This window comes from Amphiura filiformis, chromosome 8 (genome assembly GCF_039555335.1).
Source record: "Amphiura filiformis chromosome 8, Afil_fr2py, whole genome shotgun sequence".
Taxonomy (NCBI): domain Eukaryota; kingdom Metazoa; phylum Echinodermata; class Ophiuroidea; order Amphilepidida; family Amphiuridae; genus Amphiura; species Amphiura filiformis.
Window position 1 is genome coordinate 48,262,221 of NC_092635.1, and position 17,439 is coordinate 48,279,659.

A 17,439-nucleotide genomic window follows, 5' to 3' on the forward strand; every position below is an offset into this window, starting at 1 on the left:
CCACTGTTCTAATCTCTCTCTTTTCTTACTGATTTTTTTTTATTTGTTATAATATGTTCAAGGTGGAATGGCATAAGCAGCAAATTTCACTAGTCAGAGAAAAACGTGAAGAAGACAAGAAATTTGATGATCCAAGATGGGACGACCAATGGTACTTGGTGAGCTGGAGGATTTTGTTTCTTTTATTAGGCTATTGACCATTTCGGTAAATCCCATAAGCCTTTGCGAGTACACCTGAGAACTCTTCATTTTACGTCATGCCGATCTGTGCCGATGCGAACATCATTTATCGGACATCGTTACTGCGCATTGCAAGTCGGCGTGACGTCAAATGACAAGTTCTCAGGTGTACTCACAAAGGCTTATGGGGTTTACCGAAAAGGTCAATTGAAAACCACACACCCACCCCCACACACCCCTATGGAAGACATGACTTTAATCTTCCACACAGGGGGTGTGAATTTCAATTGAGGCTACCTGAATGAGTGACTCCATTTGTAATCTGCACCCAAGGTCATGTCTTCCATAAGGGTGTACGTATATCATCTGGAATAACTCATTGGTGAAAAAAGGAATAAATATAATTAGTGAAAAGAAAGAGTAAAGATAAATTGATGGAATGTATGTGCTTTTAACACTTATACTATAGAGTATAATAGTGCTCCATTATAGAGGTTATCTGTGTTCTAAACTGGGCTCAAAAAGATCCTTCTAATTTTTCACAAGATCATATCTTAAAATCCTGTCCATAAAAATGAATCAAAATTGCACACAGGATTACTTCAACTACTCTAAACATTGGTCAGTAACAAAACAGTTGTCCAACTGACACAACAGCACGATGCACTGACATGGAACAGCTTCTTGGACCACATGCACAGCCCAATAGTTGGCACCCAACACAAGAAATCTTTGAGTAAATGGAATAGAGTGGAACAAGACCGGGTTCTTGAAGAAAGTGTGTGAAAAGCAGAAGCAGCTCTGTTACACACTATTCCACTTACTCTTTGGAAATAATTATCACCTGTGTAAGGATCTTGTACGCATTCTCATCGATTTCTTTTGGTGGGTGCCAATTAATTGCCTGTGAATGTGGTCCAGGAAGCTGTTCCGTGTCAGTGTATTTTGCTGTTGGACAACTGCTTGGTTACTGACATGTGTTTAGAGTAGAGTATTGAAATTATCCTGTGCGTAATTTTGGTTCATTTTTATGGACAGGATTTTAAGATATGATCAGCGACTGCTATACCTTGTTTAGGACTTTCAAAAGAAGTACCTGCATGTGCAACTGTGACTGCTTCAAAATAGCCCGCTAAAGTCATGCAAGTAACTCTATAATTATATTGAATTTGTAGACTTCTTAAAATTTCAGTTAACTTGATTTACTCTTAATTCAGAGAGATTCACGGAAACATAGCATGAATGTGGTCCCCGTGTGGAATCGTGGTATAACTGGCAAAGGCGTCGTCGTGTCCGTTTTAGATGATGGTAAGAACCTATACAATTAAATAATGATTCAGAAAATTCCATTTTTATCATTAGTTACAAATTATTTTGCATCTTTGTTCCTTCATTATAATTGAATACCGAATTAAAAGACTAGCTTGCGTCTGACGTCAGCATGGTCAGGGCAAAGGCGCGATGTGATGGTTCCTGACATTCGCAGTACAGCATTTTTGGTCTGGTTGACAGGACGTCATACGCAAACTAGTCTTTTTATTTCGGTCTTCAATTATAGGCCATCTGAATTTAATTAAAGTTCGTCTCAAAGCTCGCATTAGTAAAATCGCCGCACTGGGTAAATTTCAGTTTTTTCCGCTGTTTAATGTTTTTTCTAAATCTACCACACCAAAATATCACGCCTGACATGACGTTAAAATAGCCTAAATCGTTAAACTCAATAAAATTCTTCATCTCGACCACAGTATTCCTCTGGGCTTTAGTATAAAATTGCAGATGTTAACATTGACTTGTGTAGTATGAAGGAATAGGGATCAAGGATGTGACGGGGCTCAAATAAAGAGATGAAGATCAAGGATGTGACTGGGCTATAGCATAGAATGGCAGATGTTAACATTGACTAGTAGTAGTAACATGAAGAAATAAAGATCAAGGACGTGACGGGGCTCAAATGAAGATATGAAGATCATGGATATAACTGGACTATAGTATAGATTTGCAGATGCTTACAGTAACTAGTGTCATATGAAGGACAAGGGATCAAGGATATGACGGGGCTCAAATAAAGAGATGAAGATGTGACTGGGCTATAGTATAGAATGGCAGATGTTAACATTGACTAGTAGTATGAAGAAATAGGGATCAAGGATGTGACGGGTCTCAAATGATGAGATGAAGATCAAGGATGGAACTGGGCTATAGTATAGAATTGCATATGTTAACATTGACTAGTATAGTATGAAGAAATAGGGATCAAGGATGTGATGGGGCTCAAATGATGAGATGAAGATCAAGGATGGAACTGGGCTATAGTATAGAATTGCACATGTTAACATTGACTAGTGTAGTATGAAGAAATAGGGATCAAGGATGTGACGGGTCTCAAATGATATGGTGAAGAACAAGGATGTAACTGGGCTATAGTATTGCACATGTTAACATTGAATAGTGTAGTATGAAAAAAAAGGGATCAAGGATGTGACGGGTATCAAATGATGAGATGAAGATCAAGGATGGAACTTGGTTATAGTATAGAATTGCATATGTTAACATTGACTAGTGTAGTATGAAGAAATAGGGATCAAGGATGTGGCGGGGCTCAAATGATGAGATGAAGATCAAGGATGTGACTGGGCTATAGTATAGAATTACATATGTTAACATTGACTAGTGTATATAGTATGAAGAAATAAGGATCAAGGATGTGACGGGGCTCAAATGATAAGATGAAGATCAAGGATGTGACTTGGCTATAGTATAGAATTGCATATGTTAACATTGACTAGTGTAGTATGAAGAAATAGGGATCAATGATGTGGCGGGGCTCAAATGATGAGATGAAGATCAAGGATGTGACTGGGCTATAGTATAGAATTGCATTATGTTAACATTGAATAGTGTTTATAGTATGAAGAAATAGGGATCAAGGATGTGACGGGTCTCAAAAGATGAGTTGAAGATCAAGGATGTGACTGGGCTGTAGTATAGAATTGCACATGTTAACATTGACTAGTGTAGTATGAAGAAATAGGGATCAAGGATGTGACGGGTCTCAAATGATGAGATGAAGATCAAGGATGGAACTGGGCTATAATATAGAATTGCATATGTTAACATTGAAAAGTGTTTATAGTATGAAGAAATAGGGATCAAGGATGTGACGGGTCTCAAATGATGAGATGAAGATCAAGGATGGAACTGGGCTATAGTATAGAATTACATATGTTAACATTGAATAGTGTTTATAGTATGAAGAAATAGGGATCAAGGATGTGACGGGTCTCAAATGATGAGATGAAGCTCAAGGATGGAACTGGGCTATAGTATAGAATTGCATATGTTAACATTGAATAGTGTATATAGTATGAAGAAATAGGGATCAAGGATGTGATGGGGCTCAAATGATGAGATGTAGATCAAGGATGGAACTGGGCTATAGTATAGAATTGCATATGTTAACATTGACTAGTGTAGTATGAAGAAACAGGGATCAAGGATATGACGGGTCTCAAATGATATGATGAAGATCAAGGATGTAACTGGGCTATAGTATTGCACATGTTAACATTGAATAGTGTAGTATGAAAAATAGGGATCAAGGATGTGACGGGTATCAAATGATGAGATGAAGATCAAGGATGGAACTTGGTTATAGTATAGAATTGCATATGTTAACATTGACTAGTGTAGTATGAAGAAATAGGGATCAAGGATGTGGCGGGGCTCAAATGATGAGATGAAGATCAAGGATGTGACTGGGCTATAGTATAGAATTGCATATGTTAACATTGAATAGTGTTTATAGTATGAAGAAATAGGGATCAAGGATGTGACGGGTATCAAATGATGAGATGAAGATCAAGGATGGAACTGGGCTATAGTATAGAATTGCACATGTTAACATTGACTAGTGTAGTATGAAGAAACAGGGATCAAGGATGTGACGGGTCTCAAATGATATGATGAAGATCAAGGATGTAACTGGGCTATAGTATTGCACATGTTAACATTGAATAGTGTAGTATGAAAAAATAGGGATCAAGGATGTGACGGGTATCAAATGATGAGATGAAGATCAAGGATGGAACTTGGTTATAGTATAGAATTGCATATGTTAACATTGACTAGTGTAGTATGAAGAAATAGGGATCAAGGATGTGGCGGGGCTCAAATGATGAGATGAAGATCAAGGATGTGACTGGGCTATAGTATAGAATTACATATGTTAACATTGACTAGTGTATATAGTATGAAGAAATAAGGATCAAGGATGTGACGGGGCTCAAATGATAAGATGAAGATCAATGATGTGACTTGGCTATAGTATAGAATTGCACATGTTAACATTGAATAGTGTTTATAGTATGAAGAAATAGGGATCAAGGATGTGACGGGTCTCAAATGATGAGATGAAGATCCAGGATGTGACTTGGCTATAGTATAGAATTGCATATGTTAACATTGAATAGTGTTTATAGTATGAAGAAATAGGGATCAAGGATGTGACGGGTCTCAAAAGATGAGATGAAGATCAAGGATGGAATTGGGCTATAGTATAGAATTGCACATGTTAACATTGAATAGTGTAGTATGAAGAAATAAGGATCAAGGATGTGGCGGGGCTCAAATGATGAGATGAAGATCAAGGATGTGACTGGGCTATAGTATAGAATTGCATATGTTAACATTGAATAGTGTTTATAGTATGAAGAAATAGGGATCAAGGATGTGACGGGTCTCAAAAGATGAGATGAAGATCAAGGATGGAATTGGGCTATAGTATACAATTGCACATGTTAACATTGAATAGTGTATATAGTATGAAGAAATAGGGATCAAGGATGTGACGGGTATCAAATGATGAGATGAAGATCAAGGATGGAACTTGGTTATAGTATAGAATTGCATATGTTAACATTGACTAGTGTAGTATGAAGAAATAAGGATCAAGGATGTGGCGGGGCTCAAATGATAAGATGAAGATCAAGGATGTGACTTGGCTATAGTATAGAATTGCATATGTTAACATTGACTAGTGTAGTATGAAGAAATAAGGATCAAGGATGTGGCGGGGCTCAAATGATGAGATGAAGATCAAGGATGTGACTGGGCTATAGTATAGAATTGCATATGTTAACATTGAATAGTGTTTATAGTATGAAGAAATAGGGATCAAGGATGTGACGGGTCTCAAAAGATGAGATGAAGATCAAGGATGTGACTGGGCTGTAGTATAGAATTGCACATGTTAACATTGACAAGTGTAGTATGAAGAAATAGGGATCAAGGATGTGACGGGTCTCAAGCAAATGATGAGATGAAGATCAAGGATGGAACTGGGCTATAATATAGAATTGCATATGTTAACATTGAATAGTGTTTATAGTATGAAGAAATAGGGATCAAGGATGTGACGGGTCTCAAATGATGAGATGAAGATCAAGGATGGAACTGGGCTATAGTATAGAATTACATATGTTAACATTGAATAGTGTTTATAGTATGAAGAAATAGGGATCAAGGATGTGACGGGTCTCAAATGATGAGATGAAGCTCAAGGATGGAACTGGGCTATAGTATAGAATTGCACATGTTAACATTGAATAGTGTATATAGTATGAAGAAATAGGGATCAAGGATGTGACGGGTATCAAATGATGGGATGATGATCAAGGATGTGACTGGGCTATAGTATAGAATTGCATATGTTACCATTGAATAGTGTTTATAGTATGAGGAAATAGGGATCAAGGATGTGACGGGTATCAAATGATGAGATGAAGATCAAGGATGGAACTGGGCTATAGTATAGAATTGCACATGTTAACATTGCATAGTGTATATAGTATGAAGAAATAGGGATCAAGGATGTGACGGGTATCAAATGATGGGATGATGATCAAGGATGTGACTGGGCTATAGTATAGAATTACATATGTTAACATTGAATAGTGTATATAGTATGAAGAAATAGGGATCAAGGATGTGACAGGTCTCAAATGATGAGATGAAGATCAAGGATGTAACTGGGCTACAGTATAAAATTGCATATGTTACCATTGACTAGTGTAGTATGAAGAAATAGGGATCAATGATGTGACGGGTCTCAAATGATATGATGAAGATCAAGGATGGAACTGGGCTATAGTATAGAATTGCACATGTTAACATAATCCGTCGGCCGCAACACATAGTGGCGTACGTGAAGGACAAAATACGTCTCCGAGCAAAACGTTTTTGAAGGATATGCTACTAGTAACTGAGTCGATACTCGTCCATTGTTATCTCTCAGTGGCCCAATTCCATTTGAAATTGAAGTTTAAGGTTCAAACTATTACACTGTACCTTTAATAGTAAATAAAAAATAACTATTATAGTATAATAGCTAGCTCTAAACCAGTACGCCACTATGTGAAACGGAAAGTTTGAAAAATCACTCTACGCCACTATGTGTTGCGACCGTGTATATAGTATGAAGAAATAGGGATCAAGGATGTGACGGGTATCAAATGATGAGATGAAGATCAAGGATGTGACTGGGCTATAGTATAGAATTACATATTATGTTAACATTGAATAGTGTATATAGTATGAAGAAATAGGGATCAAGGATGTGACGGGTCTCAAATGATGAGATGAAGATCAAGGATGTAACTGGACTATAGTATAGAATTGCATATGTTAACATTGACTAGTGTAGTATGAAGAAATAGGGATCAAGGATGTGACGGGTCTCAAATGATGAGATGAAGATCAAGGATGTAACTGGGCTATAGGATAGAATTGCATATGTTACCATTGACTAGTGTAGTATGAAGAAATAGGGATCAAGGATGTGACGGGTCTCAAATGATGAAATGAAGATCAAGGATGGAACTGGGCTATAGTATAGAATTACATATGTTAACATTGACTAGTGTAGTATGAAGAAATAGGGATCAATGATGTGACGGGTCTCAAATGATATGATGAAGATCAAGGATGGAACTGGGCTATAGTATAGAATTGCATAATTATGTTAACATTGACTAGTGTAGTATGAAGAAATAGGGATCAAGGATGTGACGGGTCACAAATGATGAGATGAAGATCAAGAATGGAATTGGGCTATAGTATAGGATTACATATATTAACATTGAATAGTGTTTATAGTATGAAGAAATAGGGATCAAGGATGTGACGGGTATCAAATGATGAGATGAAGATCAAGGATGTGACTGGGCTATAGTATAGAATTACATATGTTAACATTGAATAGTGTATATAGTATGAAGAAATAGGGATCAATGATGTGACGGTCTCAAATGATGAGATGAAGATCAAGGATGGAATTGGGCTATAGTATAGAATTACAGATGTTAACATTGACTAGTGTAGTATGAGGAAATAGAGATCAAGGATGTGATGGGTCACAAATGATGAGATGAAGATCAAGGATGTGACTGGGCTATAGCATAGAATTGCATGTGTTAACATTGACTAGTGTAGTATGAAGAAATATGGATCAAGGATGTGACGGGTCTCAAATGATGAGATGAAGATCAAGGATGGAATTGGGCTATAGTATAGGATTACATATGTTAACATTGAATAGTGTTTAATGTATGAAGAAATAGGGATCAAGGATGTGACGGGTATCAAATGATGAGATGAAGATCAAGGATGGAACTGGGCTATAGTATATGTTACCGGGGTCCCAGGAGGGATAAGGCTGCATGGAGACAAAAATGATGAAAACCATAAGAGAATAATGTTGCTTGACTTCTAGATTCAGTGACTTAATAATAATAATAATCTCTCTTTAAACCATTTGACTATTGATCATTATTACACTTAAGTTATGTTCTTTTCTTATGCATCTGACTGCGTTGAAACAATTGAATAACTACTCGTAATTATGAATCTACGTTTATCTATACTTCATTAATTATTTACATGTCAAACAATCTCATTCTTTAATTGTTGTTTAAGTAAAAGCAACTCTGTCTCTAAATATATATTAATAATCTTTCATCCATGTACCTTTTAAGTAAATACAGTTCTTAAATCTCAATGAACTTTAATCGTTTACATATTTACTAAATTAATCGTGCTGATGTTAATGTTAACTCCACAAACGAAATATTGGCTCAAATATCATAAAGTAATCAAATGTAAATTCTTGATTAACTGAGTTTTAGTATTTGATACTATTTGTAAACTTTGATAATGTAAAACATTATACACTCATTGTCTTATCCTAACAACTACCTTGAAACAATCCATGGTAACATGTTTGGTTCTGAAAACTGGCTATTTACATTATACCAATACCATAATTTAGTTTTTATATGGCCTAAATTTGGTCTCTTGTTACCATGGGCTACTTAGGCAAAATCATGACAATCACAAGTATTTTCAGGGTGCAATAATAGTTTTCTACCTTTTAACCCTGTATGCCTATTAGTTCATACACACTTCATATGCTAAGTACTTTCAAACACCCTATATTTGGTAAACAGCTTAACCTCTTACCTTTCCTGCTTAATCCAAAGAACTAGAATAAATTACACCCAACCATAACCATGTTGCTAGGGTCATTGAAATAGAGCCCAAATAGGTGTTACAATATACCAGACCAAAGACAGTTCCTATAATACCTCTTAGTATTTGGGTGCTCAACCAGAACTTTTGGTGCTTAAAATATGGCAATCCAATTCAATGGAGACAGGGCTTTCCTTGAGAAGATCTAAAGGCTACCGTGTCTTATATATCTATATAGGCATTACTTGTTATGTTCTAAAGCTTCCTGAAGTTGACCTTATTCTCAAATCTACTTCTAAATCTCTAAAAGTTAAGACCTACATTACATTAGGTCTTACAAACTTAACACTAATTAAACTTACTATTTGTATAATATAACATACATTTACCTGATTAAAGATGAAACATTTTACCGATGTTCGCTCTCTTTTGGTAGTAAAGTGTAGCATCTCTGATAATATTTACCATGAAATCCTATCAATCAACCAGTTGTCTGCTCATCTTCATATACTGGTTCTCTCCTTAAGTTCCTTAATATCTATATTCATATACTATTAATATAAGTACATTTAAGTTAAAACACATACCTGCATGGAGACAAAAATGATGAAAACCATAAGAGAATAATGTTGCTTGACTTCTAGATTCAGTGACTTGTTTAATAATATGTCACTCATCTCGAGGTCAACCAAGAAGATGCTCTCAGGGTCAACTCACTATTATGCAGCATGCAGATAAAAAGTTTTGTTTGGGGGTCTACTTTTGATCACTTTTTATGCTCGTAACATATAGAATTGCACATGTTAACATTGAATAGTGTTTATAGTATGAGGAAATAGGGATCAAGGATGTGACGGGTATCAAATGATGAGATGAAGATCAAGGATGGAATTGGGCTATAGTATAGAATTGCATATGTTAACATTGAATAGTGTATATAGTATGAAGAAATAGGGATCAAGGATGTGACGGGTCTCAAATGATGAGATGAAGATCAAGGGTGTGACTGGGCTATAATATAGAATTACATATGTTAACATTGAATAGTGTATATAGTATGAAGAAATAGGGATCAAGGATGTGACGGGTCTCAAATGATGAGATGATGATCAAGGATGGAACTGGGCCAGAATATAGAATTGCATATGTTAACATTGAATAGTGTTTATAGTATGAAGAAATAGGGATCAAGGATGTGACGGGTCTCAAATGATGAGATGAAGATCAAGGATGGAATTGGGCTATAGTGTAGAATTACAGATGTTAACATTGAATAGTGTTTATAGTATGAAGAAATAGGGATCAAGGATGTGACGGGTATCAAATGATGAGATGAAGATCAAGGATGGAACTGGGCTATAGTATAGAATTACATATGTTAACATTGAATAGTGTTTATAGTATGAAGAAATAGGGATCAAGGATGTGACGGGTCTCAAATGATGAGATGAAGCTCAAGGATGGAACTGGGCTATAGTATAGAATTGCACATGTTAACATTGAATAGTGTATATAGTATGAAGAAATAGGGATCAAGGATGTGACGGGTATCAAATGATGGGATGAAGATCAAGGATGTGACTGGGCTATAGTATAGAATTACATATGTTAACATTGAATAGTGTATATAGTATGAAGAAATAGGGATCAAGGATGTGACGGGTCTCAAATGATGAGATGATGATCAAGGATGGAACTGGACTATAATATAGAATTGCATATGTTAACATTGAATAGTGTTTATAGTATGAAGAAATAGGGATCAAGAATGTGACGGGTCTCAAATGATGAGATGAAGATCAAGGATGTGACTGGGCTATAGTATAGAATTACATATGTTAACATTGAATAGTGAATATAGTATGAAGAAATAGGGATCAAGGATGTGACGGGTCTCAAATGATGAGATGATGATCAAGGATGGAACTGGGCTATAGTATAGAATTGCACATGTTAACATTGAATAGTGTTTATAGTATGAGGAAATAGGGATCAAGGATGTGACGGGTATCAAATGATGAGATGAAGATCAAGGATGGAATTGGGCTATAGTATAGAATTGCATATGTTAACATTGAATAGTGTGTATAGTATGAAAAAATAGGGATCAAGGATGTGACGTGTCTCAAATGATGAGATGAAGATCAAGGATGGAACTGGGCTATAGTATAGAATAGCACATGTTAACATTGACTAGTGTTTATAGTATGAAGAAATAGGGATCAAGGATGTGGCGGGTATCAAATGATGAGATGAAGATCAAGGATGTAACTGGGCTATAGTATAGAATTGCATATGTTAACATTGACTAGTGTAGTATGAAGAAATATGGATCAAGGATGTGACGGGTCTCAAATGATGAAATGAAGATCAAGGATGGAACTGGGCTATAGTATAGAATTGCATATGTTAACATTGACTATAGTGTAGTATGAAGAAATAGGGATCAAGGATGTGGCGGGGCTCAAGTAAAGAGATGAAGATCAAGGATGGAATTGGGCTATAGTACAGAATTGCATATGTTAACTTTGCCTAGTGTAGTATTAAGAAATAGGGATCAAGGATGTGACGGGTATCAAATGATATGATGAAAATCAAGGATGGAACAGGGCTATAGTATAGAATTGCAGATGATAACATTTACTAGTGTAGTATGAAGAAAAGGGGATCAAGGATGTGACGGGTCTCAAATGATGGGATGAAAATCAAGGATGGCACTGGGCTATAGTATTGAATCGCACATGTTATCATTAAATAGTGTATATAGTATGAAGAAATAGGGATCAAGGATGTGACGGGTCTCAATTGATGAGATGAATATCAAGGATAGAATTGGGCTATAGTATAGAATTGCACATGTTAACATTGAATAGTGTTTATAGTATGAAGAAATAGGGATCAAGGATGTGACGGGTATCAAATGACGAGATGAAGATCAAGGATGGAACTGGGATATAGTATAGAATTACATATGGGCTATAGTATAGAATTGCATATGTTAACATTGCCTATAGTGTAGTATGAAGAAATAGGGATCAAGGATGTGGCGGGGCTCAAGTAAAGAGATGAAGATCAAGGATGTGACGGGTATCAAATGATGAGATGAAGATCAGGGATGTAACTGGGCTATAGTATAGAATTGCATAGTGTAGTATGAAGAAATAGGGATCAAGGATGTGTCGGGTATCAAAATAATGATGAGATGAAGATCAAGGATGGAACTGGGCTATAGAATTACATATGTTAACATTGAATAGTGTATAGTATGACGAAATAGGGATCAAGGATGTGACGGGTCTCAAATGATGAGATGAAGATCAGGGATATAACTGGGCTACAGTATAGAATTGCATATGTTAACATTGAATAGTGTATGTAGTATGAAGAAATAGGGATCAAGGATGTGACGGGTCTCAAATGATGAGATGAAGATCAAGGATGTGACTGGGCTATAGTGCATATGTAAACATTGACTAGTGTAGTATGAAGAAATAGGGATCAAGGATGTGACGGGTCTCAAATGATGAGATGAAGATCAAGGATGGAACTGGGCTATAGTATAGAATTGCACATGTTAACATTGACTAGTGTATTATGAAGAAATAGGGATCAAGGATGTGACGGGTCTGAAATGATGAGATGAAGATCAAGGATGGAATTGGGCTATAGTATAGAATTGCATATGTTAACATTGAATAGTGTATATAGTATGAAGAAATAGGGATCAAGGATGTGTCGGATATCAAATGATGAGATGAAGATCAAGGATAGAATTGGGCTGTAGTATAGAATTGCATATGTTAACATTGAAAAGTGTATATAGTATGAGGAAATAGGGATCAAGGATGTGACGGGTATCAAATGATGAGATGAAGATCAAGGATGGAATTGGGCTATAGTATAGAATTGCATATGTTAACATTGAATAGTGTATATAGTATGAAGAAATAGGGATCAAGGATGTGACGGGTCTCAAATGATGAGATGAAGATCAAGGGTGTGACTGGGCTATAGTATAGAATTACATATGTTAACATTGAATAGTGTATATATAGTATGAAGAAATAGGGATCAAGGATGTGACGGGTCTCAAATGATGAGATGATGATCAAGGATGGAACTGGGCCAGAATATTATTGCATATGTTAACATTGAATAGTGTTTATAGTATGAAGAAATAGGGATCAAGGATGTGACGGGTCTCAAATGATGAGATGAAGATCAAGGATGGAATTGGGCTATAGTATAGAATTACAGATGTTAACATTGAATAGTGTTTATAGTATGAAGAAATAGGGATCAAGGATGTGACGGGTATCAAATGATGAGATGAAGATCAAGGATGGAACTGGGCTATAGTATAGAATTACATATGTTAACATTGAATAGTGTTTATAGTATGAAGAAATATGGATCAAGGATGTGACGGGTCTCAAATGATGAGATGAAGCTCAAGGATGGAACTGGGCTATAGTATAGAATTGCACATGTTAACATTGAATAGTGTATATAGTATGAAGAAATAGGGATCAAGGATGTGACGGGTATCAAATGATGGGATGAAGATCAAGGATGTGACTGGGCTATAGTATAGAATTACATATGTTAACATTGAATAGTTTATATAGTATGAAGAAATAGGGATCAAGGATGTGACGGGTCTCAAATGATGAGATGATGATCAAGGATGGAACTGGACTATAATATAGAATTGCATATGTTAACATTGAATAGTGTTTATAGTATGAAGAAATAGGGATCAAGAATGTGACGGGTCTCAAATGATGAGATGAAGATCAAGGATGTGACTGGGCTATAGTATAGAATTACATATGTTAACATTGAATAGTGTATATAGTATGAAGAAATAGGGATCAAGGATGTGACGGGTCTCAAATGATGAGATGATGATCAAGGATGGAACTGGGCTATAGTATAGAATTGCACATGTTAACATTGAATAGTGTTTATAGTATGAGGAAATAGGGATCAAGGATGTGACGGGTATCAAATGATGAGATGAAGATCAAGGATGGAATTGGGCTATAGTATAGAATTGCATATGTTAACATTGAATAGTGTTTATAGTATGAAGAAATAGGGATCAAGGATGTGACGTGTCTCAAATGATGAGATGTAGATCAAGGATGGAACTGGGCTATAGTATAGAATTACATATGTTAACATTGAATAGTGTATATAGTATGAAGAAATAGGGATCAAGGATGTGACATGTCTCAAATGATGAGATGATGATCAAGGATGGAACTGGGCCAGAATATAGAATTGCATATGTTAACATTGAATAGTGTTTATAGTATGAAGAAATAGAGATCAAGGATGTGACGGATATCAAATGATGAGATGAAGATCAAGGATGGAACTGGGCTATAGTATAGAATTACATATGTTGATTGAATAGTGTAGTATGAAGAAATAGGGATCAAGGATGTGACGTGTCTCAAATGATGAGATGAAGATCAAGGATGGAACTGGGCTATAGTATAGAATTGCATACGTTAACATTGAATAGTGTATGTAGTATGAAGAAATAGGGATCAAGGATGTGACGTGTCTCAAATGATGAGATGAAGATCAAGGATGGAACTGGGCTATAGTATAGAATTGCATACGTTAACATTGAATAGTGTATGTAGTATGAAGAAATAGGGATCAAGGATGTGACGTGTCTCAAATGATGAGATGAAGATCAAGGATGTGACTGGGCTATAGTATAGAATTGCATATGTTAACATTGAATAGTGTATGTAGTATGAAGAAATAGGGATCAAGGATGTGGCGGGTCTCAAATGATGAGATGATGATCAAGATCGGAACTGGGCTATAGTATAGAATTGCATATGTTAACATTGAATAGTGTATGTAGTATGAAGAAATAGGGATCAAGGATGTGACGTGTCTCAAATGATGAGATGAAGATCAAGGATGGAACTGGGCTATCGTATAGAATTGCATACGTTAACATTGAATAGTGTATGTAGTATGAAGAAATAGGGATCAAGGATGTGACGTGTCTCAAATGATGAGATGAAGATCAAGGATGGAACTGGGCTATAGTGTAGAATTGCATATGTTAACATTGAATAGTGTATGTAGTATGAAGAAATAGGGATCAAGGGTGTGGCGGGTCTCAAATGATGAGATGAAGATCAAGGATGGAACTGGGCTATAGTATAGAATTGCATATGTTAACATTGAATAGTGTATGTAGTATGAAGAAATAGGGATCAAGGGTGTGGCGGGTCTCAAATGATGAGATGAAGATCAAGGATGGAACTGGGCTATAGTATAGAATTGCATATGTTAACATTGAATAGTGTATGTAGTATGAAGAAATAGGGATCAAGGATGTGACGGGTCTCAAATAAAGAGATGAAAATCAAGGATATGACTGGAGTTTAGGTCATACACCACTAATAGTCCTGTGCGATGCATGGAAATACGACGAGTAACTATTTGTTTACATGGCATCTGAAAAGACTGCTTTAAAATCACCGGAATTGATCAAGTTATATAACCAAAAAAGTTTATTTTGGGGTTTGATACTTCGAAATGGTGTATTTTCTCTTATCATATGACATTTTTGTTGTAATATTAACCAAATTCATCCGCAAGGCATCAGCTTTTAGCAAATATTCGGCCTACCATATTATAACTTTCAGTTTCGAGGGCGCACTGCCATTTTAAGGTGATTACGGTTCAGTGCGTTAAACCAAGAAAAGTCTCAGGTCAACCAATGTTGAGGTTTTTGATCATTAGGCATCTAAATCATATATTTTCACTTGATATTAGCAGCGTTTAACTGTGAGAATTTTGAATATGAGAAAATTAATCATTTTCCCATTTAAAACCATGTAATGGATAATAAGTGGCGTTGAACCTTTTAAAGGGATTTTTATTTTTTATTTCTTGTCATTCAGCTGTCCCTGGATGGATGGTTATAGCACCACCACCATTATATTTTTTTTCATTCAGAGGGGACGCTTTGTCGTAACTTACTATTTTAATACATAGTGTGGCATCATTTTGCAGCTAACAGAATTCTCTTCACCTTAATTTCAATCTCATTTCTTTTAATCCTGTGGCCACATGAATGAACCTGATATTCCACACAGCATATAGACTCTATGCACACAGACACTAATCTGAGAAAAATCAAGTTTTTACTCAGCAGTGCATGAACGTATGTGTGAAAAATAATACTGCCCTCTATAGCTAAAAGGTTTGGTTATCTAGGCTGTTGGGTTTTTAGCAAAGATAGATATAGTGTTACTCTGCACGTCCATGACTACAACTCAAAAATTGTGAAATTGTGGGATATCAGGTTCATGCATGGGGGCCACAGAAGGCACGTATCCAGCATTATCCGTCTGGGGGAACCTCAGTATCGTCCCTATTTTTACACTCCCTCTCCTCCGTTTTCCTTTTCGCCCCCCCCCCCTTGCTCCACTTTCCCTTCTCTTTCCCCTCTCCTTCCCATTTCATTCCATTCTCATTCTCACTTCTCTGGGCTTCCTCTTCTTTTTCTCTTTTCTCCCCTTCTTCTCGTCCCCATTCTCCATTTCGCCGTCCCCATTTTAGGTGTCCACCACCCCCCAACACCCCGCTGGCTACGCTCCCCGCCACAGAATTATTTGTGCTTAAAGTTAAACTAGTGGGGACTTTATATCATGTGTTTATATCTTTTATACTCATTTTAGGACTGGAATACACAAACGATGACTTAGTACGAAACTACGACAAGGAGGCTAGCTATAATTATAATGCCAACATTAATGACCCACTTCCTGAGTACGATGAAACCGATTTCAACAAGTAAGTGGGGCCCGAAAATACAACATATTTTTCTAAACATATATATATATAAAAAAAAAGTAACTAACCCACCTTAAAAATGGTCATTATTCAAAAAGGGACTATTGTATTGCAAATCTGTAAAATGCGTTTGAAGCAGAATTTATTTCTGCGCATTTTGACATCTCATTTGATACGATAGCCCAGAAAACAATAAAACACCGGTCAATTTAATGTAGTGAGGTCCAGACTTGAAAGTTGCACTTACATACAATACAAAAACAAATATGATTACACAGATTTCCTTCCATTATACTAAATACAAAATCAATACAATTTACGGCAACTTTCAAATCTTGGGTTTCATTGATTTAAATGTACGATGTGACGTCAATATTTAATCAATAATATTGCTACAAATGAGGTGTCAAAATGTGTGGAAAAGAATTCTGCTTCCAACGGATTTTACAGTTTGTAATACAATCGCCCGTTTTTGAATAATGGTCATTATTTAAGGGGGGTTAGTTACTTTTTTTTGAGATGTTTAGTATGTTTATGTAGAGCATATCACCAACTATCTTGAGTGTCTTAAAACAATATGTACGGAGATATGAAACCTAGACTCTTGAAAACTGACTTTCAATTCTGTGAAAAATTGGGTGCTTTTGTGGGGAAATAGTCAAAATGAGCCCAATTTTATTCGTGTTATTTGAGGGCATTTGTCTCTGCTGAAAGTGAGAGGGCATCACTTTACCAAATTTTTTGAAAATTCGCCTAAAACGAAGACCCACTGGAGAGCCCCAAAGTAAAATATGTTTATTATTATCAAAGAATATAATCAATAATATATCTGTCTTTGTTCTCAACATAATACAAACTTTTTATTCATTCACTAATTAGAAGTAATTAATTTGCAAACTC

General features: G+C 36.0%; 1 protein-coding gene across 1 annotated transcript in view; it reads left to right on the forward strand.

The window, feature by feature from the left end:
- The window catches only part of LOC140159135 (neuroendocrine convertase 1-like), a 41,595-nt gene that overhangs the window by 12,158 nt on the left and 11,998 nt on the right, over positions 1-17,439 (forward strand). Inside the window, exons 3-5 of the mRNA XM_072182491.1 lie at positions 63-158; positions 1,398-1,488; positions 16,425-16,539. Coding sequence (XP_072038592.1) covers positions 63-158; positions 1,398-1,488; positions 16,425-16,539 — 302 coding nt within the window. The remainder of the gene's footprint in view (positions 1-62; positions 159-1,397; positions 1,489-16,424; positions 16,540-17,439) is intronic.